Below are 25995 nucleotides of genomic sequence, written 5' to 3'. Positions count from 1 at the left end.
TCCGGATTAATCCGGTTAGTCATATCGCATAATCAGAACCCCCATCATTGCTCAAAGCGGTGAGGAGGCATGGATGCTAATGTTCTCCAAACTGCGGTGTGGCATGCTAATGTAGCTTTTTTTTTAAACTGCGGTGAGGCGCATGCCAAAGGTCTATAAAAGGGGGACCTGCTCCCTCTTCCCTCTTTCCTCTTTACCCATCCTCGACTCAAAGCATCCGCCCAACAAGTCTCAGTCCAATCATGAGAATACTGCTCTGGTGCCGAGGACCTCGACCGCCCGACAGCAACCGTGATCAGAACCAGCGGCAACCAATCAGATCTGATAACAAAACCTACTATTATGCTGCCACATTAGTTGAGCTTGGTTGGTATGTACCAATGGCATCATCTCTTTTCATATTATTCTGTCGCTGACATGCAGTTTTAGTCTCCAAGCCTTGTCACTGAACATCCTCTGGCTTGTGACGCTGCCCAGTCGATTCGCTCCTGGATGCAAGAGTCTGGCTTCAATGCCATCAAGAGTTCCAGATCAAGGCCTAGTAGGGACCGCCTGTGGTGGTGGGCAATTATCCGGTTAGAACCAACCGTTACGTATTGCGTGTATAATTGCCTAGTAGTAGCTTAGTTAGCTTTTCCAAACCGGTTGTCGCCGGTTTATTCCCTGGTGTAGTAGCTAGTGCCAGTTTCTGTCACCTCTACACTAACTTTTGTCACTTCCGCCTGGAGGGCTTTACACTTGAACGATGACCACCAATGACCTTTTTTGCCAAAGGTATTCCTGGTACCCATGCGAGATACGGAGCTACATGATGTGCTCGTGCAGATGATATTTATGTAATGACACGTCCGGTGTGGTGAGAGAGTTCACCCGTATGGTCCTGCAGAACTTTTGCTATAGCCCATTGTGGAATGGCTTGGACGCAAAGAAAGTGACATCTTGCCAGATGAATCCGCCAATATCATGATTAGATCTTGGCCATGTCAGTAGAAAATGGTGGTTTATTTATATATGCGTGAATTGAGCAATATTGGTGTGCACAATAAGAAAATCTCCGATCCATCTGCGTATTTCCATCACTAGTAGTATCATGACCTTGAATGGTGCAACACACTTTTCCGTGCGCAATGATACCCAACCATGCTTTCATCTCCGTTCTCTGCCATATCATCTGAAAGCGTGGCTGGCTTCCGACCCAACTGTGGAAAGATGTCCCCAACAACCTGACCTACTAGTAGCAAAGTATCAGGATGACCTACAAACCCTGCGCAGGTTCGAAAGCAACTTGCTAGATCCGTATAGGATTGAATGCCTCCAGCAAATCTATGATCGGGTTATTGCGCAATTTCGCAACTATAGGCCAATTCTGGCGGACATCAAGGTGGATATTCTCACTGCTTCAAGGACCCAAAGTACCTTCTCATGAGTCGCACCCATTTTTCAGCGCGAGTATGACTTGTGCATTGCCGCACTGCTCAATATAGTACAGGAAAAAGTCTATCTCCGGTCAAAGTGCCAAAAGCTAATGTGCGAAAACGGAAGCGAGGAGGAATTCGACCATCTTAGGTCGCTGTTGGTCAACCTTACTTTTCGAAAACAGATGATCGAGAAGGAAAATGCTGAGTATGTTCTAGTTTTTGATATATGGAGCGGAATTTCACTACTACTGGTGTAGATTGAAGAAAACCTGCGAAGAGGAGGAAACAAAGTTTCTGACAACACTAGGTCGATCTTTTGTTCAAAATGTATCGTCGGACGTATTCAGCGACAAGCAGATGCAGCTACTACGCTCAAAGGATAGGTGGGCGTCGGTAGATAAGTGGATGCATGAAAAGGCTGCAGACGAAGACGTCTTCAAAGAGCTGCTTACAAAATTCGAAGCCAATGTAGGTGCACGGCGATGATTCATCTTAATTGGTCGGGGCACTCAAAGAAACACAATTTGCAGCCAGATTTTTATCAAACGCTGCTGGAGAGTGAGGATCTGGCCGACATATATCAACCAAAAGAATCACCAGAAATGAGGAAGATCAATGTAATGTGTCTAGTGAGAACAAGCAAAAGTCCTCGAATGGAGTCTGAATGCTATTTTTTACCTCTAGGCTGAAATTGAAGAACAACATAAAATCATGCAAGAGCGCAAAAAGGAATTAGCGGACTTGAAGACTCGTCAGAGAGGGGCGCAGGGGGAGCTCAAGTCCGTTTTCGAACAGATAGAGCACATAGAAGTTCTGATCGAGGTGGCTCAGTCAAGACTAGCAGCTGTAGATAGAGAAAACAAAAGTGACGAGTAGGCAATAGATCAGATCGTTTTTGTGCACAAGGTTCAGTGGTTGCAATGGTAACCAGCGTATTTAAGAATACGACCAACTGCAACGCTCACAAATCATGAACCCCCCGTCACAAAGCCCGCCCAATCCTCGTTGGAAGGTGGCCCTACCAAGCAATCATAAGTGACTTCATAATACTTATCTCACATCGATGTAACTCTCACCAGGTATTACAAAGTGTTGTGGAACTCGCGAACCCCCCGGCGTACCGGCAGGTACAATATAGTTATCCCATTGACGTCTGATTTGCCACAGCGGGAATAACTATTAGAAAAGTAGATACCTTCAGTCACAAATAACGATTTTACCTGACACGAATTAGGTCATCTATATCCCTGACCTCAAAGCCTGAAGGCCTTACTATGCGAATTGATGGGGCTTCTTCATCCTCCTGCGGAGTGCTCTCATGTTCATCACCACCGACAGTTGCTGTACTTTGTTCCTCTACCATACGAAAGAACTCGTCATCTTCTTCAGGGAAGACCTCACCTGGAAACCAAGAGATTGAGAAATGCCGAATGTTTCAATGAAAAGGAGATCAGTGACCTACCAGCCTTTTTGGCTTTATCTCTACGTAGATTTCGCAAGCGCTCCAGCGCTTGGAGCAACGACACAATATCTTCATGTTTGCGTTTTGCTATGCGGGCGTCTTTAATCTTTTGTTCCAACTGTTTCGCGTGTTCAGCGTCCTGCGAAACGTCATTGGTTACAAGACACCAACGACACCATCAAATGTGAAACGTACATCGAGAAGCTGGGCTTCTTCTGCACGGCGTCGTGCGAGCCACAAGTCAGTCTCTTCGTGCAGACGTTCTCGATTGCGCAATCTTTCTTCCCGAATCTCTCGTAAGGTCTTCTGCCGCTTCTCTTGCCAGCGCTGCCGAAGACGGGTTCTTGATTATGCCAAGTCATACTCTGACCCCCTGGACCTACTCTTACCTTCTTTCTACGTAACTTTCCAAGACGGTATTTAACATTTCTGAGGACATCTTTGTTTGTTACTTTAGCTAATAAAGACCGCAGCTCTTCCTTGAATGAGGATTTGGAGGTCAGAGGGTGGTACTTGGAGTTTTCGCGGTCCCGCTAACATACCCGCTCAGCGTGCACCCGCTGTTCAAGGTTCTCTGCCAGTTCTGGGTCGTGGCGCTCGCTTCCAGTTTGGGATTCTGTAAGTTGTTCCAGTGACTCTCGAATTTCTTTTGCTTTGAGCAAGGTCTGCATATATTCCCCGAGCTTTACACTCCGTGCTGCCGCGCACTCAGCTCCTTTTTCAGCAACAGCAGGTTCATCAAGCCACTTATTGACCCAAGCATCGTCAGCGATTTGGAGGTTGCCTGTAAAAACGGGATAGTTTTAGCGAAACAGCAATTAGGAACCATCCGCATCATGATGTAAACCTTGTTCTCTCTGCTGGCACTTGGACGAGCTGGAGGGAATCTTGTATGGTTTAGAACCGCTCTTTCTGGGTTCAGGCCGGTGCATTTTGCCTTGTCACATGTCGAGCAGAGCTGATCTACAAGACTCCTGGTCGCGTTAGCATTGGGAAATGGGCATTCCTTCGTCAGTGGAGCCGACACCAGAGTCCGTTGTATTTTCTATTAACTCTACCATGGTTCTTTTTATGCAAACAGTCGCCAAAGATAGGGCAAGAAGGTGTAATATCATGCATTTGAGATATCGTTCCACAGCTCTCACTATATAGTCATACAGATACAGATCGGCTGTCATCATTACCACAACACCTGTTATGATATACCTCACCTATGCGATGTAGATAGGTAATAATACTCACCATATGAATAAGGTGGTAGTTTCTGGATGTTTTACTGTACCTTTGCAGTTGTATTGGGTCACCGGCCAGCACATGAACCTATGATAGATCATGACCACAGGGAGGACCAACGATGGACATATGTGATTAAAGGTAGAAATAGTATTGGGACAGGCTGCTGAAGGTGCCAGCATGCAATAAAACCCAGCATCCCCATTTTGCTCTTGCAACTCTAAAGAGTTTTGCTTCGCGCCTCCTGCCTCAGTGATCTACTCGCCCTGATCTGCAACCCACAAAGCCGCGATCGCCAGAGCACAACCCGCACCACATCCCATACCCAATACAATAGCCTTTATCGGTCCCTCGTCCAGTTACAATGGCCGTCCTGGGAGCAGGATCGGTTAGCAAACTCTCTCTGCGAAACTCTGTTTTGACTGTTGAGCAATTGGAGCAAAGTCCATCCAGACAGGACGGAATTTCACAAGGTGAGATCTTTGTTCGCGGCTAATATGATTGCGCATTGCCCCAATATTAAATTGCATGCGATCTTACAGAGCTGGAGACAGAGTTGCGTGTGTTTGGTTGCGAACTCATTCAGTCTGCAGGAATCTTGCTACGTTTGTGAGTGTATTGTTTGTCGGCATGAGGCCAGTGGAAGCAGTCAGTAACGAATCTTCACTCATTGGTTTACAGACCGCAGGTGGCAACGGCAACGGCACAAGTCCTCTTTCAGAGGTTCTACTACATGGCGTCTTTGAAACTCGTTGCTGTGCGGGTGAGGCATTTTACATTGAACGCTAAACTGTGAATTCAGAGAGCTAACCTGGAACCAGGACATTGCAATGGGAGCCGTCTTCTTGGCTTCAAAAGTGGAAGAAACGCCTCGTAAAGTCAAGGATATAGTCAATGTGTTCTCTTGGCTCATTGATGTTAATCGAGGGATAACACCACGAGTGGAGAGTTATGCTGGATTGGTATGTGCCATAAGATTGCTGACCAGGCAGGGTGGGCACCTCAACATCTTCATTATTATAGCTATTCAATGAGTTGAAAGAAGGGATTATAGCAGGCGAATTGCATATTCTCTGTAAACTTGGATTCAATGTTCAAGTACAGCAACCACACGGATTCATGATGAATTATCTGCAAGGAATGAATATGGTGGATAACGAGGATTTGACGCAACGGGCATGGAATTACATGAACGACGGGTAAGCAGGACTCGATAATAGCAAGTATTCAAACTTCCGAGTAATTACTTCGTTCAAGGTAGGCTGCGAACCAGCATATATGTCTGCTACCAGCCATCTACGATTGCGTGTGCAGTGATATACCTTGCCGCTCGCGTATGTAAGGTGAAGCTCCCTACCAACCCACCCTGGTGGGAGGTATTTGACGCAGACCTGGAAGATTTGGAAAATGTATCGGGTCACATCTTGAGCCTCTATCGCAAACCGGTGCGGAAGGGATTGCCCCTAACGGTCACGGAGTTAGAGACCTTCCTGGAAAGTGGCGCAACTATGTCGTTTGTCGAGCCTGCGAACCCGATTGAGACTGCAGAAAACACGATGTTGGACTCAGCGCCAGCGCCATGCAATGTGCCTTTGCGGTCACCCACATCACGCTCAACCGAGACCGAGCAGCGATCACCACATTCCCGGTCCAGGGCGCGAAGCCCACGCCGCGAGAGCCGAAGATCGCGGACGCCACGTTCACGCTCACGTAGTCCAGATCGGTCGTACCGATCGCGAAGAGACAGACGCAGACGGTCGAGATCCCGAAGTCGGGGAAGGAGAGGCCCGCCTTAATAAAATATTTAGACATCTGCTGATTCTCAAATTGGCGGCTAGAGTCATTATAGCACACATAGCGGACGATTGATGGCTCCCGTCTGTCCGTTGCTGCAGACTGTGGCCAATGCACCAAGCTTGCTCTCATTTTCGAAATGGCATGGCTTTTGAACATTATTCTGGTGTACGCTCTGCTGGAACTGTTTTCGCTGTCCATGGCTGATCAGACTGGATATATAATGGGCGCGAGCAGCACAGCACTAGACAAACTCTTCACATGGTAGAGCGAGCGGTGGAAGAAATATTCGAACGTATATTATTTTTTTGCCGCTTGGGCCTTTTGTGCTTTCTCTGCGGCTTTTTTTTCCTTATCATAATATTTTCCAACCTTCCTCCGCACTTCCCCTGGAAGCTCCTCGTAACATCTTTTACAGTATGGCTTTAGATTCCATTCTACAAACGCCATTTTGCTATCTTGCGAGGCTAACGAGGTGTGGCAACCCATGCACACAAAGTGGTGATCACACCATTTCCGTTGCATGGCGGTGATGGCTGTTGGAAGTAAAGATTCAGAAATGTGAGAGAGGTACTTCAATGCGTTGTCACTTACTTCGGCCCACCACGGGCTCATAACATAGGCCGCATACGTCCCCCAGTTGCTCATGATAGTGTGCTTCGCAGTAGGGTTTGCCTTTGTATTCCCAATACACACTTGATCCAAACGGTTTTTCGCATTTGGAGCACACAAAGTGCTACAATTGTTTCCGCGCCAATGAGTACCAACACGACTTGAGACCATCAGAAAACTGTCAACTCACTTCTGGATGATATTGTTTCCCCATAGCAGTAATACTTCTTCCCTGAATTGGTCGTCGACACGCTTGACACACTCTCATTGTCATTCTTTCCAAATCAGCAGCGCAGTACAATTTTCCCTCGTACTCTTTGCAGTCGGCACCAAGAGCTTGCTTGCACAGTGCACAATTGAAGTGGTGCGCATGGTACCTTTTATTGTTGAGTACAAGGACGTATTCATGTTCATGAAATGGTTTTTTGCAACGATCGCAAACGTCCTGTGTTCGTTCTATGTGGTGCATTCTTAGCAAACGCATTCCCCTAATCATTTAACAGACATCACAGAATTGTACCTCTTGTCTTGATTTTCTCCATGCATGGTTTGCAGTGAGGTTTATTATTCTTTTTCACAAAAGTGGTCCCGGCCAGGGGCTTTCCGCACACCTCGCAGGTGAAGTGTTCAGGATGCCATTTCATTTCCATGGCAGTTATGCACTTTCCTCGAATGATTTCACCGCAACGGCCGCATCGTGCACTATGTGGCAAACGAGAAGATTGAATTCATAAGATATTGGTTACCGGAGCTCTGCAAGGACACTGACAACCCACTTACCCTGGGTTCTGGTCACCTACCCGTGTAACACAGTAAAATCGAAATCGCAAAAGAAATGGCCTTCTGCTTCAAAGAATGCATTTTCAGGGAAAGGTTCGAGACATTGATGACAGCTGGAGCCAGACACGGAAAGTTAACATAACATGCACGGCAGGTACACCCACAAAGTTCACTCACACAAAGCAGGATGTGTGGAAACGCTTTTCGTTTGCGTTTACGTGGGATCCTTCTATTCGCTCTGAACAGACGTTGCATATATGATCTATGGCGTGTTGAGCTTGTACGGGCCCCTCCATTGTTCGTTGAGTAAATGGGCAGAGCCAAAAGTTTAGACAGTAGAAACAGCGCGAGGACAGTTCGTGCTGCTTACCACACCCATTACTAACCAGATCAAGCGGTTCCAACCCTCACGTCAACAACGTCACGTCCTTTTCACCTCATAACTTTCATCTACTGGGAAGCAATTACAAGATGCGTCTTGACAAAGGTCGTGTTTGGACGTCATGGCTACTGTGCTCTGTCGGCTTGCTTCCTGCAGGAGTAGTCGCCCAACCTGATAATCTCGACTGCATGATGGATCCCACGCGATTTGAATGTGTAAACTTTAATTTGCCTTCGGACAAGGCCAACGCGATGCTAGCTGAAGCTTGCAAGGAAGACCCTAGGCTTATTGGTATGCGGTATCATGTTAACTTGATAGCAGTAGTTGGAGCTTCAACCATTTTGCAATTCGACAGGATGCACCTTGCAGCGCTATTGTCGCACCGCTGCTGCGTTTCTAGGAACAAACACCTGCTCGCCGTTTTCTCTCCTTGCTACAGTATGTGCAAGCGATGCTCCAAGTCTCAATGGCTGTAGAACATATGCTGCTTTATGCAGACACGGATCTCTGGTTCGGCAGTGTGCGAACGAGGCTCCTCTACAGTATTTGCCTAGCACAAGTGAACTGGAACGTATGGTACCAGATCTTTGCGCAGAAAAATGGGTGGACGGATGTGAGTTGTGCGAAGCAAGTGAAGCTTCTTTTAAGCGAGTCAAGCGAGTATGCGAGCCATTGGCAGTGTACTCGCAATTTTGTCGTCAAGTTCCTGAAAGCCCCTCCTGCTCAAGTATGCTGCAGCTGTGCAATTCTACATCTGTGCCTAGCAACCTTTGCCCCCCGCCTCCGACTCCACCGCCACCTCCGCCGCCGCCTCCGAATAATACTCTCCCATTTCCAACTTGGCGACCTTATCTCCATTTCTCTGGCCCTGAATATATAATATTACCTTTCTTTGTAGCTCGAAGCACATTGCAGTTGGCATTAGCTGTTATCGCTGCCTTTCTGATTGCTACCACACATGAACTTGTGAATGTGCTCCGGATCTACTGCGAGCAAAAATGGGTGGCAGTAATTGAACGATCCAACGGCGTTGCACAAATCACAGCATCGCCCATAGCTGCGAACAACGACCCGTCTGATGCGGAGACTTCACCCACCTCGCGTGTCTTTGGGCGACGCAGTACTACGACTGGTCCTATCGACGATCTGGACGAGCGCGGGCCACTACTCGGGGTACCGGCCACGAGCGCCAGATCAGGGACATTACATAAAGTGAAAGCTGTGGGTCTCGATTTAAGTATCCGCGCCGCTCGGATGATTCTTCGATTGTTATCTGGAATTCTTTTTGTGATGGTGGTACTTTTGTGTGTCACGTTTAATGTACCCATAATAGCGGGTGTGCTGGCGGGATGGGGCAGTGGCGCGCTGTTTCTTGGGAATTATGCCGTAGCTGGAGTTTCTCATGGTACATATGAATAGCGTTAAGCATTATAGCTGTAAATACTTTACAAGTTTTAGATTGGAAGTGGGTTGGCTGGTACACAGGAAGTAATTCAATAAGATGTATGGCCGTGCTTTGTCTTCACATTGATGCCCGACCGCCAAACTACCTGTATGCGCGGTATCCTGTTTGTGCATCTGGGTGCGGGCACGAATGTAGACGCCAGCAAATTTCAAGGATCTTCTTACAATGTTCCAGCAAGGACTCACCGATATATGTCAAATCGCAAAGAAGGTTGAAAGGTTGTCCTGGCTGCATCTGCCAGTAGCATCACGTGAGTCAGCAACAGACGTGTTCCCAAAACGCGAGCCTTCACCTACTTGCGTGTACTTTTGCTTCCCCATTCTTCCTCATGTCCCGGGCAACACGTTTCCTGACGCTCTTTACTGTGTCCGCCGTGACCTGGCTGCTGGCCCTCTTTCACCCGTCACTAGCAACCACTCACCCATACGATAGGATTATACCAGTGGTAAGCTGAATTGTCCACTGTAGCGTTCGTTCGATCGCTCGTCTAAGCCGATGGTTGGATAGCTGCCCTCTGGCCTCTCGTGACATTTGGTGCATCCTTGCTGGCAAATATCGGGTGGAGTCTAGGCACGTAGGCGAGAGTCCAGATGCGCACGCGAGCTTGTTGAAGGTTTGTTTTGAGGGTTTGTGCATTCTTGAGTCAGATTGATAGACGCTGAACGACTTTTGGGCCGATAGGATATTCAAAACGCCAGGACAGATTTACGGGCAAGAGGTGTTTCTGTCGATTGATATTAGAATTTATTTATATGTGACATATCAACATGCTATTGTACATTTGAGGGGTTGGGTGTGCACCATCGGAGCTAGATGCACTTGCTTGTTGTGGCGAGCCCTCGTATGGGGCTGATAATCGTCTCAGCCTGTTGGGCTCAAAAATCTAGTACACTGTTACCTGTGCTGCCACAGCCTACCTTTTTCACCTCCCCTCGTCCTTTCTCTTCCTCCTCTGGTGGGAGTCCAACCCTCTCAATCTCAAATCTCTTTCTCCTCACCCTAAAGCCTAAAGCCCCAACCTCTTCATCCACCTGCCCAAGGCACCCCACACGGGGAACTTTGATTACGTCGAGGAAACCATTATACATACTTTCGTACACACTCGGATGTGATGCAAAGGAGGTCAGGCTAAGTACACCATCCGATGTGTGATGGAGCGGGGCGAGCTCTATTGGAAACGGCGTGGGGAGAGTAATTAGGCATACTGCAGCAGATTCGCGAAGAAGTGGACGGAGGGTATGCAAGAATCTGTGTAGACGTTGGGCGTGGTGCGTTGGAGTAGGCCAGAGGGGTGATGACAGTGATTGTATGAAGATCCGGAGTGCTGTTTGCGGTGGGTTTGTGGGTGAGAACCTGAAGCCGCCTTGTGTGATTAGAGTCTCTATTTGACAGTAAAGTTTGTCGTAAGCATCTTGTTGCTCTGCATCTTCTTCGTCGTCAGCACTCCAAGTAGAGACATCGATAAAAGCCATCTTTGTTCCCTTCAGCAATCCTTCATCCATGCGTTTCGTAAGATCAAATATCGCACAATATGGCGTCTTCGCCATGCTACTGCCCCCTCGCTTGTCCGTACTCAATATTGGCAAATTCTGGTATCGCCATGCGATCCTCATCCTATCGCCATCCACATCCCTTAACCCACCCAGCACCCTTTCCGTTTTCGGCGTGTCTGCCTCCTCTTCGTCTACTGGCTGTGGTCCTTCAACAACGCTCATCAACCCGCCCATAAATTCTTCAATACCCTCTTCAGCTGATGCAAAACAAACCGCATGGCCAGCAACAATGCCTTGCGCAACAAAGTAGGAGGCTATTAGTCGTGCGTATCGAGTGAACTGGTCTTCCTGGAGGAGGGTGACGGTGCCGAGTGGGAGACCACCTGCGAGAAGGGAATCAAGACTTGGAATGCCCGTTGAGGTTTGGTGAGTTCCCGTGTGAGGGGAGAGACGGACGCCTGGAATAATGGGACTTGCGGTCGGCGTGCGCCGTTTGAACGAGGACATGTCGTTATTTTATCAATGACCAGGTATAGAAAAGTTCAGCATCCTTTTGAGCACACTTGTTGGTCACGTGGATAGATCTTGGCTGTTTTCAACTTTCTGCCCCCTCCTGTGCTTGGTCACCTCAAGACGTACTTTGGGATACTGGCCTCTCGAGATGTGTTCTTTCAGAGAGTAGGTGGTGAAATTTCATTGCAGCGCACGAATAGCTTGCGTCGGCTGCATAACTACCAGCTTCCAACAAGTTGATGAAATGGATCGACGCTAACCAGTCAATGTTTTAAAAGAGTATCTACCAATTTTAAGAGTATTCCTGTACATGCAGCTCATGCTAGTAGTACCCTAGAGGTAGATCTTGCATCATCATGTGCAAAAGCATCGAAAAGACCTCTTCTTGATCGAGGGTTGCTTACGGCGATGGTCGCGTTGCGCGCCTTCATGTAGATGGCCCACTGTGGGCAATGTTGTCCGAGTTCAAAAAGAGTGTCCAAAAGATTCTTTAAACGGACGCACTCCATTAGCGTTTCTTCTTATCAAATTCATTTTTCAACAGCATGTTGGCACTTGCTTTGTTTTTGACATTTTTCGTGATCACTACCCCAGTGAACAGCCTTCCACGGCTTCGCAAGGTCTCCTGCTCGCCTAACGATGTATATCTGGGCAGATCAGTCAACATTACATGGGAACTCGACGAGGATCCCAGAAAACCCTCTCGTGGGGTATTCTCATGGCAAGTGTATGCCCGCAATGCGTTGATCGATGTGGAAGGACAACAGACGCCCATTACGGGTCCAGCTGGAACAAACTTGCTGTCCGAGCCGAATATCGAGGCCCCCTTTGATTGGTATCGGTATGGTCCATACGGGCTGGTGAACTATACTAATCAACCTTTATGGTATGTTCCATCATCCTGCCGTTGAGAAAGAACATCAGAATTCATCTATGATGCCAGCCTCAGTACGTCAATGCCCTATGGCAACGACACAGACGGACTCGGAAATCCTGAAGGCTACAGCGAGCAGACATTTTGCCCCCTTGATTGCAAATCCGGGCGTCTGTTGTTAAATACACCTACTTTGAAAACTTGGACTTCCAACCCAAGCAGGTCCGAGTGGGGGAGAACTTGAACATTACTTGGACATATCAGAAGGGTGCCAACTTTCCGCGATATGGTATGATTTTATTCACTGCAAAGCAAAGCTACGATGCGGTCAGATAACCTTGTATTGTCGACATAGTTCTTCTATCAATTTTCTTCGCATCTGATTACTTTGAAGAATATCCGCAATTTGTGATCAACAACGTCAATGCGTCTACCGGACAACACACATTGCGAGTTGGAGAAGCTCTACGATCTTTTGTGACGACCAATGCACGGAAAATTGAAGGCAACTTCCCTTATCGCCTATATATGCAGCTGACGTTTGCACCGCAGACGAACGCTCTGGGCGGTGTAATTGCACCGGGTAACTTGACCGTTTTGCCTGCGTCACAGAATGGGGGGAAGAAGAGGAGTAAACCTTCCGCACGTTCTGAAATATGGAGGAGGGTGAAGAAGGGCGTACCTGCGGTGGCTCCTATATATGTGTCCCACGAAGCATGAGGTGTTCAGCTTCTCTTGTGATAATAGTGTACAGTTTTAATGTATATGTATCCGCAACGACACTGCATTACCATGTTCACAGCCTGGCCAACCAAACAAGGTGGATTACCGCTAACATCAACCAGGGCCGCCAAATAATCACATCAAGTAAGTCATCTGGGAACGAAGACTCCGCTATGCTGACGCTGGTCTCGTCAACACGTGACGGTGAGGCTTGCGCTCTAGATCTCTGGCAAGCTCCTGGCCTCTCCATCTTGCATACAATCTCGCGCAATCATGTCCAAACAGAAGGACCCCGAAGACAGCTATTCAGAGGAGGAGAGCGCAGAAGAGGATTCCGTGGCGGGGTCAGAAGGTGACGAAGAAGAGAGCTTGTATGAAGTGGAACGTATTGTCAAGTACAGATTTCACAACGTAAGAGATCTGGCATGGTTGGTAACATCTTGTATCTATAATTGACTACCTTCTCTTGTAGGGCAACCACCAATACCATGTGAAATGGAAGAATTATCCTTCCAGCGACAATACCTGGGAGAACGTTGAGAACCTGGACAATGTAGCTGCAATATAAGTCACTTGGCGACCTAGTCGATCCTGTCCTTACTCAACAAGACATTATTTTGGCTAGTGCCGCGATACAATTGCCCAATTTTGGCAAAAGACCCGACAACCACGTCCAAACGATACCCTTTCCCATACGGACGTGGTAAGGAGGGGTGGACGTGACATGTGCCTATGTGACAACTTGAATGAAGGCCTCACTTTCCATAGAAGAGTACACCGCAGGACGAAGGCTCTGAGACAGAGAAAAAGTCATCGGTAAACGAAGACGAGACCGAGTTGTGGGATGATCTTGTAGAGTGCATTGAAGCCGTCGAGCCGGCTACTTCGGCATTGAAGATGCGTGTGACGGTAAAGTGGAAAGAAGGGGTGCGCAGCCAGCATGACGCATCTGTCATATATTCCAAGTGTCCCCACCAGGTGTGTTGGGTCTCGGGTCTTATAAGAATATGGCGAAGGATTAACGCAGTCGCATGAAGGCGCTACGATTTTTTGCAGAACATGTTGATCCCCCCTCAGAATGAATTTAGTCTGAAGGACAGATCTGGCGATTGCCGTGTATTGCTCTGAGATCAGCTTGCATTGGAGCCCATCACATTCCGTAGCGATTCCTAGTTATTAAAGCATGAATGCCTCGCGCCGCCAGCACGGAACGTGTGAGGAATTCAGTCAGTTTGCGGTTTGCTTTATTATGACACTGATCATGCCAGAAAGAAGAGTCGGCAACCGGAGTGACTGCCGCGCCGCGTTGCCTCTGCTACCTATATCCGTGGATCCCCTCGTAATAGACGCGAAAGTTGCTGCCGCATACGCCGGCAGCAATTGCGCTAATAGACGACACAATAGGAAGACATTACGCGTTCAATAATAGTTGGATCGCTTTTCTAATATGCGATGTATCGTATGATTCCTATGGTAGTAACCCAATCTGAGCCGCCATTTGCAATCTTTAGTAGGTCATAGATTGATCACCTTGATTAGCTCTTGCGCTTCTTTCTTGGCTGCATGAATTTGTTTCTGGATAATGGTGAATTGATGTGCCGCTTGCACCGCATGAGATTTCGCTGTCAGGTTGATACGGTTTACAGTTAGGTCAGCATGCGACTGTTTAGGGAATGGCTTACTTTGCTCGTCCATGTCCATATGAAATTCTTGGCGGGCTTTAAATGTGCCTGTGTGATGCGTATCCAACAGATCTATAATGGCTGCCCAACCCTTGAGAACTCTTTCGTAGTCTGTCGTGAACGCGGTCATCGTGGTAGCTGCGCCCATGAGCAATCAGAAGGTAAATCTGAAATCAATGGCATCGTGCAATCGGTATATCAACCTTGGTGTTCCCATGTTTCTTCATACTTTCTTTTTCGCCCTTCTATCTTGTCATCTCTGGACCGCTCGCATTAATTCTGCATCGAAATCCGTTCATATACTTGTAGTTATCATTGATACCTTTCTTCCTCGCGTTCTGCAATATAGTTCTTCATCTAGGATGGTTCAATTCACAACCAATGGACCAAATGCTCATTCGTGCTCTCAATACATACCTGTTCCACTGTCATTTGTAACTTTGCATCGTGCTCTGATTCGGCTTTTTTGGTGCGCTGAGCATTCTTTTTCTTAAATTGAGCTTCACAAAAAATACATCTTACACGCAGCGCTCAAATCAATGGGAAAGAACTTTGGGCGACGATACCTTGGAAAAGTCCAAGCAGGTCGGACAATCCTTGACTGCTTTTGAAAGGAATTCAGGATATCTGACAAACCTGCTGACTACAGGCAACCGACCTCTGACTGTCATCCTTTCCAGGAAGAGGCTCCTCCTCTTCATAATCACTCTCTTCCTGGGCGGTTTCCATCAAAGCTCTTTGCTTTGCATTCCGCGGGACAGTCAGGAGCTCTGAAAATACTTGCTTGAGTTCATGGTATCGTTGCGAATGCAAAGACTGCCCAACCTGAAAGAAGCTTTTGCTTCTTGGGTGGTGGTTTCTTTGCTGTCCTACTTCCGTGCTTGCTTGTCATGCTGCTTGTAAATACTGTACTTGCTAGAGGGAGACGTGGGAAAACCTCTGAGACCTTGGTCCCAATTAGGATAAATGAGATTATGTCATCGATCGTGGTCTAGTTATTCAAATCTGTAATATCTAGCTTATTGGGTTCTTCATACATGTTGTTCAAGAGCTAGCCAGGTGCCTCTCGCAGAATGATCGTATGCGCGAATAGGCGATATCTAACTTTTCCACTGGCGGTGTAAAAACGATTCGAATGAAGTTCCCTCTACAACGGAAACACTTGCCCGGAAGACATAGGACGGATTCCTCTTCCGCGAGCTTCTCGACAAAATCCAAGTCATCATTGATATTTTTAAAGCGGCTTGTATCGATCTCAACCTGTATAAAGCAGCATGTCAGTATCAATTGGACCCGATTTCTTCAGAATCCCGCAAAACGGACCATTAAGTACATCGCGCCTTGTGGAAAAACTGGACGCAGTCCTGGAATGCCCGTGAGAAGCTTCTCGCTGATATTGGCGTTTCTTTCAAGCTGCTCCATAGTTTGTTCATAGAAAGATTTCGGGGCTTGTAAGATATCCGGTAGTGCCGCCTGAACCAGTGAATTGGGTCCGAGAATCAACTGGCTGAGGTTTATCAGCCCCTTTCGAATTTGTTCAAGGGCTCCATTTCGGTCATGAACTAAAACCCAGCCCACCCGCCAGCCAGGCTGACGTAAAGAAGGTTGAAGCGGATGCACTCAAAGTCGTTCGTTAAGAGAACCGTTACTACGTACCACTAGATACTTCTTTGCGAGACCGCCAGTAGTCAGTATTGGAACTGTGGTTGTCAGTGTCGAGATGGGAAGGAATTCGTGTCCTGTGAATGCCATGTCCGCGTATATTTCATCAGAAATGATAGGTAGCCTATGCTTCTCTGCAACCGCAAGAATATCCAGCAAGTGTTGTTTCGAGTAGACAGAACCGCACGGGTTACTCGGGTTGTTGACCAAAATGGCAGCAGTGTTTTCATCAACCAAGGTCTCCAAGTGATTCAGATCAATCTCCCAGGAACGATGTGGCTGATGTTATAATACAACTGTCAACAGACGGCTCGGACGTGTAATTGATCATTATACCTACTTGCAGATCGTAGAAGCGACATTCAATGCCTTTGGAGCTTGCTAGTGTCTCATATAAAGAAAATCCCGGAGCAGGTAACAAAATGTTCTGCCCTTCGTTGGCCAACGCGCCTATGCACAGATTAAGGGCATCGCTGCAGCTATTTACGAAGAGTCAGGAAAGCAGAATCCATCGCAAGGAAACGCAAGTATGGGATCGACATACCCACTAGCAAGTATAACATCTGCCGATGTCAGAGGCGCCTGGGGGTGAGTATAAGCTTGAGCCACCGCAGCACGAGCTTGTTCAGTTCTACCCAAATCAGATGTCAGCAAGTCAGACGAGCTGCATTCAGTTCCGCGATTCCCCGGGGGGGGGGGGGGCCAGGATTGTATTCGTGCCATTTCCATACGACCTCCACCGTACCTCCACATCATACCCGCTATCGCGGCCCAACCTCCCCCAGGGACGGCCACATCCGCTCACCGCCCTCCAGTATCCCTTCGTAGCACAATGTCGTGGATCAATCCAGTCAATATGTACATGCACCTCTGGCCAAACTCTCGATAAAGGACGGGCTCATACATACCCTATCGATGGTGGGTATCCATTCGCTTTGTAACTTTCTAATTGCGATTTTACAGCATCCAAGCAGGATTCGTGCAGCTTAAAGTTTCCGAAAGTCGTTGGATCACCCAAAGCAAGAGAGATGAATTCCTTTTCGGGGTTGGGCTTCACTTTGAGGTTATCAACTTTGAGATCACAAAATTAGAAAAGCGTCAAGCGGGCGATGCGACTAGGGACACGATATTGCCTCACCAATGGCCCTTATAGGATTTCTGGTGCGCATGCTCACAATCGAGGGCTTGATTTGGAAAGGATGGTCTGCCATGTTTGCTATTCACTCTGATTTCGGAAAAGTCTACAGTGAGGTAATGGTGTTCATGTATTCTGGCTCACACTTGACTGTGCCATTGGGCAAGGTTGATTACGTTAACACGCCGATCGTGCATTTGTCTGTGGAAAGCCCTTTCGCTTCAGTCTTGCCCCCAAAATGCATCACAGCGGACAATAATAATGAAAACCGCTTGAAACGGTAGCTCGATAGCAATGAAAAGGCCAAGATTTCTTGCGGGCCCAAACGATTTGTCCGGTCGTTGATTATGGAGGCTATCTCGGTTACGCGCCTTGCTAGTGCCAGTTTCTGTCACCTCTACACTAAAGTTGATAATGTGCAACCGAAATGTATCATCCATTCAACTTCTTTAAACAGAATAAACAGGCTGCTGTCTGGACACAGATGGTATGGAGAGCAGGGCCGTTTCGATCAAAAAATCACGGATACGAATGATTCCCAGCATGCTTTGGTATTCGCATGTAAAGTGTCGCATCAGGTAAGAGCAAGAATACAGTAGAAAGAAAAAATTTATAAAAAAAATGGTGCCTTTTCAAAAACCCAGGCAAGGGGACCTATCCAAGGGGCCAGGCTGTACACTTTGCGGAACAGGGAAACGGAGTAATCGATTACGCTACATGATTTAGTTGCCTGGGAGAGCAGATTAACAAAGGGAATTTACAATCCAAAGAATGCACCACTACCCACCCTTAGGCGCTTCCTTGTAAGACAAGGCTTGCTCTTCGCCCATAGCAGCGACAACAGTAACAATGAGCTCCTTCCCGTCTTGGAACTCGGCCTGCATCTTTTCACCGAGTTCGCCCTCAGGAAGCTTCACGTCATCCTTGGTACTTCCATCAGCGTGCATCAAAGAGAGGAAACCGTCATCAATGTCCAGGAGAGGAAACTCAGTCCTAGAGACGTTAGGCACATCCATGTTGTGAGTAGAGGGTGAGATGTCTTCGAGCTTCTTGCCAGTGAAGATCTATCCGATGCAGAATATCAACACAAGCTACATCCAAAAGGAGTAAACCGGCGGGACCTACGTCAATGGCCACCAAGTGGACCTTAGCGTGACCGTGCTTTCCAGTCTTGGAAGTAGACATGTCCACAATTTTGCAAGGGCGACCCTTGATCACAACGTGGCCGTTCTTGCGCAATGCAGAGCACTATACACAAGTAATATGAAATTGAGCAAGGTCAGTTTGATGAAAGGTCCAGCGAGGATCCAAGATCAGCGTACCTGCATGGGGTAGGTGAGGGAGGCACCAGACCCAGCTTGTTCGAACTCTTCGTGGTGCTCTTCGTCGGCCATGTTGGAAGGTTCTGCAGACACGACCGAGTGATCAGTGATCATGGCATCACAAAGCCGATCTCGCCAACCAGCGACTTGTACTTCCTTCCCCGCTCCCATCTTCCCATGCCCATTCCCCACGTTCTAAAAGAGGTTCAACCCACCTTTTTCTACTGGGATTTGGAAAAAGGAACGATGTAAATCGCACAGACCAGAAGGAAAGTCGCACCTTCCAGTGAGGTGTTTTTTTTGTTTCCCCAATTTCTTGCCATAAAAGGTTACATTGCGCTTATGACTGTGCCGCTGCCAACTGCTTAGTTAAGGGTGACTCACTGAGCAAGCCCGAAGCACCACAGCAAATGGGCAATGGTCGGTCGCAGCGCTACCTTTACGGACCCAAACATGTGTCCTGGACATCGCCTCGATGAGTGTGCGATCTAATCAATCCGTGTCGTCCGCTCGCTCAGGAAGTGACTTTAGTCTAGAGTCTTTTAACCTCGAACCCGGAGCTAATGAACGCCAAAAGCGGGGCTTTCTGTCCGGTCTGTGGAGAGCGGTAGGTCGAGCCACAGAGGCCGCTAGTACCCTACCGTTCAACGCACAGACGGGCGGATCAAGCGATGAACCGAGTCCAACATCACCTCTACCTGGATCTATCTACGCAACAAGCTCAGCAGTTCCTGTGCCAGGGAAAGGGGATCACGGCGCCGACCATGCCTCCTCAAGCTACTTGGCTGATGCTGACAAAGTCTCTGTTGCCGGCTCGGTAGAGTCTATGGATAGTGAGGTTTCGGAGACTGCTAGTCAGATATCGTTCCAAGTTGCGGATAAATCAGCAAATGGAGGCACGGGAAATGCTGAAGAGGTAGAGAAGAATAAATCCTCACTGAAACTTATACGCCGTATGCGTAATATCGGTTCAAGCGGGATTACCAAGGACTATTGGATGAGAGATGATAAGGTAGTAGAAAAAACTAAGCATCTGTAGAGCTGCCAATTAAAATTAAAATATCCAATTGTATCAGGTCAAGGAATGCTACGAGTGTAAACAGCCATTTACGACCTTCCGCCGGAAACATCATTGCCGAATATGTGGTATGTTTGCTTACACTGGACGTACCTATAAAGCGATCGAACTCTCACCTTGTACAGGTCAAATTTTCTGCCACAGATGTGCATCGTCGATTGGTAAGTTTTTTACTTATTATTTGCCGACCGAATTCCACCTTCTGACAAACCGTGGACTCATTGGATAGTTCCTGGAGAGCGCTTTGGTTATCCCGGAGAAATGTAAGAGTGCTTGTGAGTCGACCCGATATGGAGTAAGGCTAATGTGGTTCAAAGGCGTGTGTGCAATTTCTGCATGAAGATCATGCAAGATTACAGACATGACGATCCAACTACACCGAATGACCACCCGAGCTCAGCTCCCGCGAATTTGCCACTACCCGTATCACGAAGACGCTCGTTAGCTCAGCATGCCCAACCCGAGAACAAACCTCCAGCTCCAAGTGGCAGCGGGTCCACTCCGTTAGCTGGCTTACATCTTCCTGCAAAAGGGTGGGCTCTTTCAGCGTCACCAGATGCATCATTGGAAGGGTTCAAGAAAATGCTTGGATCATCTATATTTCAGAATCGCCGCACTACCACGTCTGAGGAATTAACACCAACTCTGCCAAAGCCCGTTGAGCCTTTTCGTGGCGCTCCTGATGAAGCGAAGAATGCTGTTGCGCATCCAAATGCCGACAATTTCTTGGATCCTGAGATCGCCGCATATATGACGGATGAGGACAGTGAAAATGGAACCCCCGGTGATTGGGCTACCAGTCCGTTTCTCAATTTTCCCTCAACCATCGCAGGTGCTATGGCAATCAGCATTCCAAGTACCAGAGTCACTGGAACAGAATCATTGCAAGCAGCCCAAGATAGTGATACATGGGATTACGGTGATGTGAAAGAGCGTAAGAGGAGGACACAGCGACGCATATCCCGCAATGACGAGCTGCGCATAGAGTTTACAAAAGATAAATTGAAGCGGCGAAGCATTTCTAGTGGGCATCCAAGACCCACCAGGTTTTCGGCTCGAGCAATCAGTCGTCAGCTCAGTAAATCCACGCTTGTAACGCCGTCAGATGGGACCATTCAGCCATTAGAGGACGCAGCAGCACATAATGGTCGCGTATCTCGGCACCGTCGCACCGCATCTTGCCCTCCTAATGTGGAGCTAAACGCAGCGTCTCTTCAGCACATGCGAAAACTCCTGGATCAAGTTCTTTTGGAATCAGAGATTCCATTGAGTAGCGGATGGGAAGATGTCTTAATGAAGATCATGCTTAAAGTGTGTGACAACATTCAACCAGAAGTTCGCGCGGGCGATTTCATTGACATACGTCATTATGTCAAGATTAAAAAGATTCCTGGTGGGGTCCCGTCTGACAGTGAATACGTTTGCGGGGTTGTTTGCACGAAGAACGTGGCACATAAAAAGATGTTGAGGACAATCTTCCGCCCAAAGATTCTGCTGCTCACTTTCGCTCTGGAATATCAGCGGGTCGAGAACCAATTTCTCTCTCTCGAGCCTCTCCTATCACAGGAACGGGAACACTTGAAGAATCTGGTGGCGCGTGTGGTCGCTTTGAAACCGGACGTTGTGCTAGTGGAAAAGACTATTTCACGACTCGCATTGGAGTTCTTATTAGAAGCTAATGTGGTGGTCGCCTACAACGTAAAACCGTCTGTGATAGAAGCGATTGCCCGTTGCACGAAGGCCGATATTATCTCGTCAATGGATAAGCTTGCGCTCGAGCCTCGATTGGGTACCTGCGATACCTTCAGCACCAAAACTTTCATGAACGACCAGATGCCAGGGTATCGAAAGACATACATGTACTTTTCTGGGTGTCCTAAGGAGCTCGGATGCACAATTGTGCTGCGTGGTGGCAACATGGAAACCTTAGGCAAGATCAAGCAGATCGCAGACTTGATGGCATTCGTGGTGTATAACCTCAAGCTTGAGACATTCCTCTTTCGCGATCAGTTTGCAATGGAACCAGTGGCTGAACCTGAAAGCCTTCAGGGTCCCTCGAATGCCACGGGTGCGGATGAATCAGATACAATTGGTTGCAAACCATCCCCTTCAAAGACTACAGAAATCACACCTTTTAGCAGAGCGATCAAGCCATATGAGGAGACCATTCTCTCCGCTTCACCGCATGTCAAGTTTCCACTACCGTACCTGCTCACTCGCTTAAAAGAGGAGGAGCAGCACATAGCTCATCTCCAGAAGAAGTATGTCGCTGAAAAGAACAAACAGAATGGCGGGAAGGGATCGGAAATAGGTTCCAATGGCGAAACGATCGATGTCGATGAGCGAGAGTACATTCTGGGGATTCTCGACCAGTCGAGTGGCTGGCTGTCGTCCATTGAGACTAGAGCCGGCATCAACAATCTTCTTGAGAATGCTAGTAGCTTGAGTCCATTTGGTCATCAAAGTATCATGGTGCTGTACTCCAACGTTTGTGCAGCTACCACTATCCCCTGTCAAGCTCCGGAGCAGCATTTAATAGAATACTACCGTGGAACGGACATGACGCTCGGTCAGTACTTGGAGGAGCTGTGCTGCAATTCAGACTATCTATGTCCGGCGAAGATGTGCGATCGAAAGATGTTGATGCATTTCCGCAGTTATGCGCACGGCCAAGGACGAGTCAACGTGGTAATAGAAGAATTTGCATCCCCTGTGCAAGGGATGGAGGATACGATACTCATGTGGAGCTTTTGCAAAATATGCAACCAAGTAACTCCTGTGGTGCCAATGTCGGAGGAAACGTGGAAGTACTCGTTTGGAAAGTACCTTGAACTATCGTACTATCATACTCGACTGAGCTGTCGTGCTGACATGTGCCCACACGATATTTTCCGCGATCACATCCGGTATTTCGCCTTGAAGAACCTGGCGGTCCGCTTTGAATACGAGATGATTGAGCTCCTGGAAGTTGTGGTACCGCCGAAACACCTTCGTTTCATCGCCGAGATCAGTTCCAAGTTGATGCAGCAAGATTATGAGACTCTCAAACAGCAACTAGTTCGCTACTTTGATTCCGTGTCGGAGCGGATAAAAAGCTTTACATTCGATATCGTTCCGCCTGGAAAGATTCAGGCTTCAAAGGAAGCGATGAGCGAAATGGGCAAACGAGCGGTGTCTGAGAAAAAGTACATGCTCCAGCTCCTTCAGCAAACTCTTATTAGCAGTTCTCCAACCGATATACTTGCCCTAAACGGCGTATTGCGTGTCCTCCAAGATAAAGTCACCCAGTGGGACGCAGACTTCACTGCCTTCGCAAGGCGGTTTCTGCAGGCTGATACGAAAGAGATTCGCAGAGTGACTGCAGCCCAACTTAAGCGCATGTTTGCGGACAAGGAACTCCCGCCCCGCCCCGGACTGAGCCTTCCAGAGGATACTGCTCCGTTGGAAATCGAGATGGGCGTGAATCCATCTGGGGTTGAGTCGTCGCTACCTTTGTTAGGCCGATCGCCGACCTCCGCCACCTCTCAAATCTTCGCAAAGTCGATGGCAACGCGAGCCAACGAACAACCCATGGTGTCGTCACAGGCACGGACGAATCGTCGCATGTCGATCAAGCTGATGAAAGAGTCCAAGGCAAGACAAAGATCCCAATCAGAGGGCGTCTCGCTTCTGACGCCGGTTGTAACGGCCCCGGCGGGGGAGGAAGGTGATTGGGACCTCGCCCAAGTCTTCGTTTCGGAGGAGGGGTACGACGGTCCTGGCATTTTGGACAGTCCTGTAATGACAGAGTTTCCTGATAACACTTGCGGAGGTCTCGAAGGATTATCTATTTGCAGCTCGGCATCCGCCAATGGGAATGACCTGGCTCTTCCAGGCCAACTTCGGGACGCAGGTCCGTCTGACGAGAACGTTCTGACGAACGTCAACCAGCTTCGCGCCGAACCGATTACCGATATGCTTGGAGATGAGCAAACAATGGCCCTCTCTAAAAAGGCGCCGTCAATCTCCTCTTACGGAACGGGGACGGGCATAAATGATGATGACGACGATATGCCAGTAGAGTGGAATATAATCAGCGGGGTTGCTGGAGAGATGCTGGAAAGGGAGGTACCCCCACCCGCCGTGAATCGTGATATACGGGAGCTGCAAGCTCTGGTTGGTGAAAGAACCTCAATCATGAAGACAATTACTAGCCTATGGACCGGAAACGCAGCCAATTTTCTACCTTTGGAGTGTCCCCTGTGAGTTAGAGATTGATTAGCTCAGTAGTTAGAATCAACGGGACCAGTCAATGCTAAGGATAGTTTGGTCATAGGGCACCCACGGACCATATCTTTCCAGACTCCAATGTCGTAGTTCGAGAGGATGAACCAAGCTCAATCATTGCATTCACACTAGAGTATGTGCTGTGAACCCCTGTTTTCATCCATTGGCTATAGCACTAATTGTAATTGCGTCATCAGCTCCAAGCACTACAAAGAAAAGCTGCGTTGCATGCGACAGGGCGTGGATACTCAGGAGAAACCGAATGCGTCGGAAGACCCACATACCAGAGTTTTTGTCGAGTTTGATGATCAGTACGCGGATACGGGTGGAATGGAAGAAACTCTTTTGCGTGGTACAGGAACCCACATTCGATATCGTGAGTGGATAAAGGTGATGTTAGGTACTCTCTATAAACCTGCTCATATTAAATCACAGAATTCTGGGATGGACCAACGCGCATGAACTGCAAAATTTTCTTTGCTGAACAATTCGAAGCACTGCGACAAAATTGTGGTATTGATGAAAATTATGTCCAGTCGCTCGCTAGATGTATGAGATGGGATGCTCTAGGAGGTAAATCCGGTTCCACTTTCCTGAAAACAAGAGGTGAGCTTAGTGCAGCTTTGGCGGATCTCGGTCATCAACATCGTCGTGACCTATTATCACGAATAGATGACCGCTTGATCATCAAACAACTTTCACGCCTTGAGATGGATGCATTGTATAAATTTGCACCCGCCTACTTTGAATACATGTCCCAAGCGATTTTCCATGAGGTGAGGTTCTTTTTAGCCCTTTTGTTATGGTACCTCTTCTTCTCACAGTGGTATTTTTAGTTGCCCACGGTTTTGGCCAAAATATTTGGCTTCTATCGTATATCGTACAAAAATCCAACTACCGGTCGCTCGATGCGCTTTGACTGCTTCGTTATGGAGAACTTGTTCTATGAAAGAACCATTTCGCGGGTGAGTGCGGATTGGATAGCATAACAATGGATTCTCCATTCATCACACCTTGCTTCAGATATTTGATTTGAAGGGATCGATGCGCAACAGACATGTGCAATCAACTGGTCGTCAGAATGAGGTCCTTCTCGATGAGAATCTGGTGGAATGTAAGGACAATGCTTGGCGTGTATTTTTTGGCCATACTATAAATTAACCTTTTTCCAGTCATCTACGAATCACCCCTTTTCATTCGCGAACACTCAAAGAAGCTACTTCGCGCGTCGGTGTGGAATGATACCCTCTTCCTCTCGAAATTGAATGTCATGGATTACTCCTTGCTGGTTGGAATTGACGTCGAACGGAGCGAATTAGTAGTTGGCATTGTTGGTATGTCAACTTGCATCCTATGCCTTCGGTGTGCATGTAGCTGATCAGTTCACCCAGATTATATCCGGACGTTCACATGGGACAAAAAATTGGAAAGTTGGGTTAAGGAAACCGCTTTCCTGGGGGGCGGGGGCAAAGAACCAACCATCGTGTCGCCTCGGCAATATAAAAACAGATTCCGTGAAGCCATGGAACGGTACTTTCTCATGGTATGGTGACTTCACTCATACTACTCTTAAATATTTCGAACCTTGAACTTTCTTATGGCAGGTACCCGACAAGTACATCAGCACATTGAATGTTCCTCATCAGCCTTAAATTGTACATAGACTGTATATTATAGCATATTTTGAGTATAGAGTATTTAGTACCTTATGGGATTGTGTCAGAAAGTATACAGCATCATGAAAAGCCATGCGGCCACATTGGTGCGATATGCGAATGAAAAAGCCATACAAACTCACGACCGCATCGTTATCACTGCCAAAAGCACGGCCAAAAGAAGGTTCTTCTCGGTGGAGTCACTCGGTCGGACTCGGTCGGCTATGTCATTTCTGTCCAGATCTTCAAAATCCTGAGGGGGAGGGGTTTGGACAGGTAAGTTAATTAACAAGTAGATTATCCTTTTGGATTTAACAAATAAGGGGTACCTACAACTAGACTCTTTGCTTTCTTGCTGATTTATATTTCTAACAAACTCGTGCACCACTGTGTATTTCTTGAATGTATCGTTTTCTCTCTTTTACAGTTCTTGCGTTAAAGTTCTT

At 47.7% G+C, this 25995-nt stretch overlaps 11 protein-coding genes across 11 annotated transcripts; 6 read left to right on the top strand and 5 right to left on the bottom strand.

Annotated features, from left to right (window-relative positions):
• Positions 1–143: 143 nt before the first annotated feature.
• SPPG_02506 (uncharacterized protein) lies at positions 144–2317 on the top strand. Its single transcript, XM_016750793.1, has 6 exons — positions 144–370; positions 430–1381; positions 1445–1623; positions 1676–1886; positions 1949–2035; positions 2103–2317. The coding sequence occupies exons 2-6, from the start codon at positions 1091–1093 to the stop codon at positions 2292–2294; spliced, it is 960 nt and encodes a 319-aa protein (XP_016610039.1). The 5' UTR covers positions 144–370; positions 430–1090; the 3' UTR covers positions 2295–2317.
• Positions 2025–4094, bottom strand: SPPG_02505 (uncharacterized protein). The gene is made up of 8 exons (XM_016750792.1): positions 3728–4094; positions 3423–3664; positions 3270–3359; positions 3076–3207; positions 2881–3019; positions 2639–2819; positions 2495–2571; positions 2025–2436 (listed from the first exon to the last, which is right to left on the bottom strand). The coding sequence occupies exons 1-8, from the start codon at positions 3810–3812 to the stop codon at positions 2387–2389; spliced, it is 996 nt and encodes a 331-aa protein (XP_016610038.1). The 5' UTR covers positions 3813–4094; the 3' UTR covers positions 2025–2386.
• Positions 4095–4340: 246 nt separating this feature from the next.
• SPPG_02504 (uncharacterized protein) lies at positions 4341–6279 on the top strand. Its single transcript, XM_016750791.1, has 6 exons — positions 4341–4586; positions 4656–4722; positions 4795–4876; positions 4935–5075; positions 5137–5312; positions 5375–6279. Exons 1-6 carry the CDS (start codon positions 4478–4480, stop codon positions 5907–5909), a joined length of 1110 nt encoding a protein of 369 aa, XP_016610037.1. The 5' UTR covers positions 4341–4477; the 3' UTR covers positions 5910–6279.
• Positions 6280–7811: 1532 nt separating this feature from the next.
• Positions 7812–9192, top strand: SPPG_02503 (uncharacterized protein). The gene is made up of 2 exons (XM_016750790.1): positions 7812–7972; positions 8037–9192. Exons 1-2 carry the CDS (start codon positions 7870–7872, stop codon positions 9098–9100), a joined length of 1167 nt encoding a protein of 388 aa, XP_016610036.1. The 5' UTR covers positions 7812–7869; the 3' UTR covers positions 9101–9192.
• A 586-nt stretch (positions 9193–9778) lies between these two features.
• On the bottom strand, positions 9779–11495 carry SPPG_02502 (uncharacterized protein). Its single transcript, XM_016750789.1, has 2 exons — positions 11375–11495; positions 9779–11307 (listed from the first exon to the last, which is right to left on the bottom strand). The coding sequence occupies exon 2, from the start codon at positions 11144–11146 to the stop codon at positions 10022–10024; it is 1125 nt and encodes a 374-aa protein (XP_016610035.1). The 5' UTR covers positions 11147–11307; positions 11375–11495; the 3' UTR covers positions 9779–10021.
• A 202-nt stretch (positions 11496–11697) lies between these two features.
• On the top strand, positions 11698–12746 carry SPPG_02501 (uncharacterized protein; the record flags this gene model as incomplete). The annotated part of the gene is made up of 3 exons (XM_016750788.1): positions 11698–12038; positions 12096–12100; positions 12382–12746. 3 exons carry the CDS (start codon positions 11698–11700, stop codon positions 12744–12746), a joined length of 711 nt encoding a protein of 236 aa, XP_016610034.1.
• Positions 12747–13004: 258 nt separating this feature from the next.
• SPPG_02500 (uncharacterized protein) lies at positions 13005–14357 on the top strand. Its single transcript, XM_016750787.1, has 5 exons — positions 13005–13160; positions 13222–13302; positions 13375–13452; positions 13518–13727; positions 13787–14357. The coding sequence occupies exons 1-5, from the start codon at positions 13023–13025 to the stop codon at positions 13829–13831; spliced, it is 552 nt and encodes a 183-aa protein (XP_016610033.1). The 5' UTR covers positions 13005–13022; the 3' UTR covers positions 13832–14357.
• On the bottom strand, positions 14161–15323 carry SPPG_02499 (uncharacterized protein; the record flags this gene model as incomplete). Its single annotated transcript, XM_016750786.1, has 9 exons — positions 14161–14217; positions 14280–14371; positions 14432–14569; positions 14635–14690; positions 14754–14788; positions 14849–14931; positions 14998–15032; positions 15090–15201; positions 15257–15323. The coding sequence occupies 9 exons, from the start codon at positions 15321–15323 to the stop codon at positions 14161–14163; spliced, it is 675 nt and encodes a 224-aa protein (XP_016610032.1).
• Positions 15324–15360: 37 nt separating this feature from the next.
• SPPG_02498 (tyrosine aminotransferase) lies at positions 15361–17352 on the bottom strand. Its single transcript, XM_016750785.1, has 7 exons — positions 17232–17352; positions 17002–17164; positions 16638–16724; positions 16434–16572; positions 16088–16372; positions 15755–16021; positions 15361–15691 (listed from the first exon to the last, which is right to left on the bottom strand). The coding sequence occupies exons 1-7, from the start codon at positions 17302–17304 to the stop codon at positions 15476–15478; spliced, it is 1230 nt and encodes a 409-aa protein (XP_016610031.1). The 5' UTR covers positions 17305–17352; the 3' UTR covers positions 15361–15475.
• Positions 17353–17675: 323 nt separating this feature from the next.
• SPPG_02497 (eukaryotic translation initiation factor 5A) lies at positions 17676–18850 on the bottom strand. Its single transcript, XM_016750784.1, has 5 exons — positions 18766–18850; positions 18551–18633; positions 18354–18476; positions 18016–18292; positions 17676–17958 (listed from the first exon to the last, which is right to left on the bottom strand). Exons 2-5 carry the CDS (start codon positions 18620–18622, stop codon positions 17951–17953), a joined length of 480 nt encoding a protein of 159 aa, XP_016610030.1. The 5' UTR covers positions 18623–18633; positions 18766–18850; the 3' UTR covers positions 17676–17950.
• A 120-nt stretch (positions 18851–18970) lies between these two features.
• SPPG_02496 (uncharacterized protein) lies at positions 18971–25692 on the top strand. Its single transcript, XM_016750783.1, has 14 exons — positions 18971–19562; positions 19627–19696; positions 19754–19789; positions 19858–19891; positions 19946–23869; positions 23944–24027; positions 24092–24270; positions 24330–24500; positions 24567–24670; positions 24731–24859; positions 24918–25008; positions 25067–25228; positions 25286–25437; positions 25499–25692. The coding sequence occupies exons 1-14, from the start codon at positions 19026–19028 to the stop codon at positions 25544–25546; spliced, it is 5721 nt and encodes a 1906-aa protein (XP_016610029.1). The 5' UTR covers positions 18971–19025; the 3' UTR covers positions 25547–25692.
• The last annotated feature ends 303 nt before the right edge of the window (positions 25693–25995 follow it).

Source organism: Spizellomyces punctatus (assembly GCF_000182565.1).
Source record: "Spizellomyces punctatus DAOM BR117 chromosome Unknown supercont1.4, whole genome shotgun sequence".
NCBI classification, from domain to species: Eukaryota; Fungi; Chytridiomycota; class Chytridiomycetes; order Spizellomycetales; family Spizellomycetaceae; genus Spizellomyces; species Spizellomyces punctatus.
Note: the sequence above shows the minus strand (reverse complement) of the source record. Positions and strands in the feature narration are given on the sequence as shown.

Bases quoted from the DNA above. Each gene is read 5' to 3' on its own strand.
- SPPG_02506 (XM_016750793.1), top strand. From the start codon at position 1,091: ATGACCTTGAATGGTGCAACACACTTTTCCGTGCGCAATGATACCCAA. The intron at 1,624-1,675 runs GTATGTTCTAGT...CTACTGGTGTAG, and splicing joins ATCGAGAAGGAAAATGCTGA to ATTGAAGAAAACCTGCGAAG. The intron at 1,887-1,948 runs GTAGGTGCACGG...CACAATTTGCAG, and splicing joins TTACAAAATTCGAAGCCAAT to CCAGATTTTTATCAAACGCT.
- SPPG_02505 (XM_016750792.1), bottom strand. From the start codon at position 3,812: ATGCACCGGCCTGAACCCAGAAAGAGCGGTTCTAAACCATACAAGATT. The intron at 3,360-3,422 runs GTATGTTAGCGG...TCCTCATTCAAG, and splicing joins AGCGGGTGCACGCTGAGCGG to GAAGAGCTGCGGTCTTTATT. The intron at 3,020-3,075 runs GTACGTTTCACA...GACGTTTCGCAG, and splicing joins AAGAAGCCCAGCTTCTCGAT to GACGCTGAACACGCGAAACA.
- SPPG_02504 (XM_016750791.1), top strand. From the start codon at position 4,478: ATGGCCGTCCTGGGAGCAGGATCGGTTAGCAAACTCTCTCTGCGAAAC. The intron at 4,723-4,794 runs GTGAGTGTATTG...ATTGGTTTACAG, and splicing joins GCAGGAATCTTGCTACGTTT to ACCGCAGGTGGCAACGGCAA. The intron at 5,076-5,136 runs GTATGTGCCATA...TCATTATTATAG, and splicing joins TGGAGAGTTATGCTGGATTG to CTATTCAATGAGTTGAAAGA.
- SPPG_02503 (XM_016750790.1), top strand. From the start codon at position 7,870: ATGATGGATCCCACGCGATTTGAATGTGTAAACTTTAATTTGCCTTCG. The intron at 7,973-8,036 runs GTATGCGGTATC...GCAATTCGACAG, and splicing joins GGAAGACCCTAGGCTTATTG to GATGCACCTTGCAGCGCTAT.
- SPPG_02502 (XM_016750789.1), bottom strand. From the start codon at position 11,146: ATGTCCTCGTTCAAACGGCGCACGCCGACCGCAAGTCCCATTATTCCA.
- SPPG_02500 (XM_016750787.1), top strand. From the start codon at position 13,023: ATGTCCAAACAGAAGGACCCCGAAGACAGCTATTCAGAGGAGGAGAGC. The intron at 13,161-13,221 runs GTAAGAGATCTG...CTTCTCTTGTAG, and splicing joins TCAAGTACAGATTTCACAAC to GGCAACCACCAATACCATGT. The intron at 13,728-13,786 runs GTGTGTTGGGTC...AGTCGCATGAAG, and splicing joins ATTCCAAGTGTCCCCACCAG to GCGCTACGATTTTTTGCAGA.
- SPPG_02498 (XM_016750785.1), bottom strand. From the start codon at position 17,304: ATGGCAGACCATCCTTTCCAAATCAAGCCCTCGATTGTGAGCATGCGC. The intron at 16,573-16,637 runs GTATGTCGATCC...CTTCGTAAATAG, and splicing joins GATGTTATACTTGCTAGTGG to CTGCAGCGATGCCCTTAATC. The intron at 15,692-15,754 runs GTCCGTTTTGCG...TGCTTTATACAG, and splicing joins AAGGCGCGATGTACTTAATG to GTTGAGATCGATACAAGCCG.
- SPPG_02497 (XM_016750784.1), bottom strand. From the start codon at position 18,622: ATGGCCGACGAAGAGCACCACGAAGAGTTCGAACAAGCTGGGTCTGGT. The intron at 18,477-18,550 runs GTACGCTGATCT...ACTTGTGTATAG, and splicing joins CCCTCACCTACCCCATGCAG to TGCTCTGCATTGCGCAAGAA. The intron at 18,293-18,353 runs GTAGGTCCCGCC...TGCATCGGATAG, and splicing joins TCCACTTGGTGGCCATTGAC to ATCTTCACTGGCAAGAAGCT.
- SPPG_02496 (XM_016750783.1), top strand. From the start codon at position 19,026: ATGAGTGTGCGATCTAATCAATCCGTGTCGTCCGCTCGCTCAGGAAGT. The intron at 24,028-24,091 runs GTATGTGCTGTG...TTGCGTCATCAG, and splicing joins ATCATTGCATTCACACTAGA to CTCCAAGCACTACAAAGAAA. The intron at 24,271-24,329 runs GTGAGTGGATAA...ATTAAATCACAG, and splicing joins AGGAACCCACATTCGATATC to AATTCTGGGATGGACCAACG.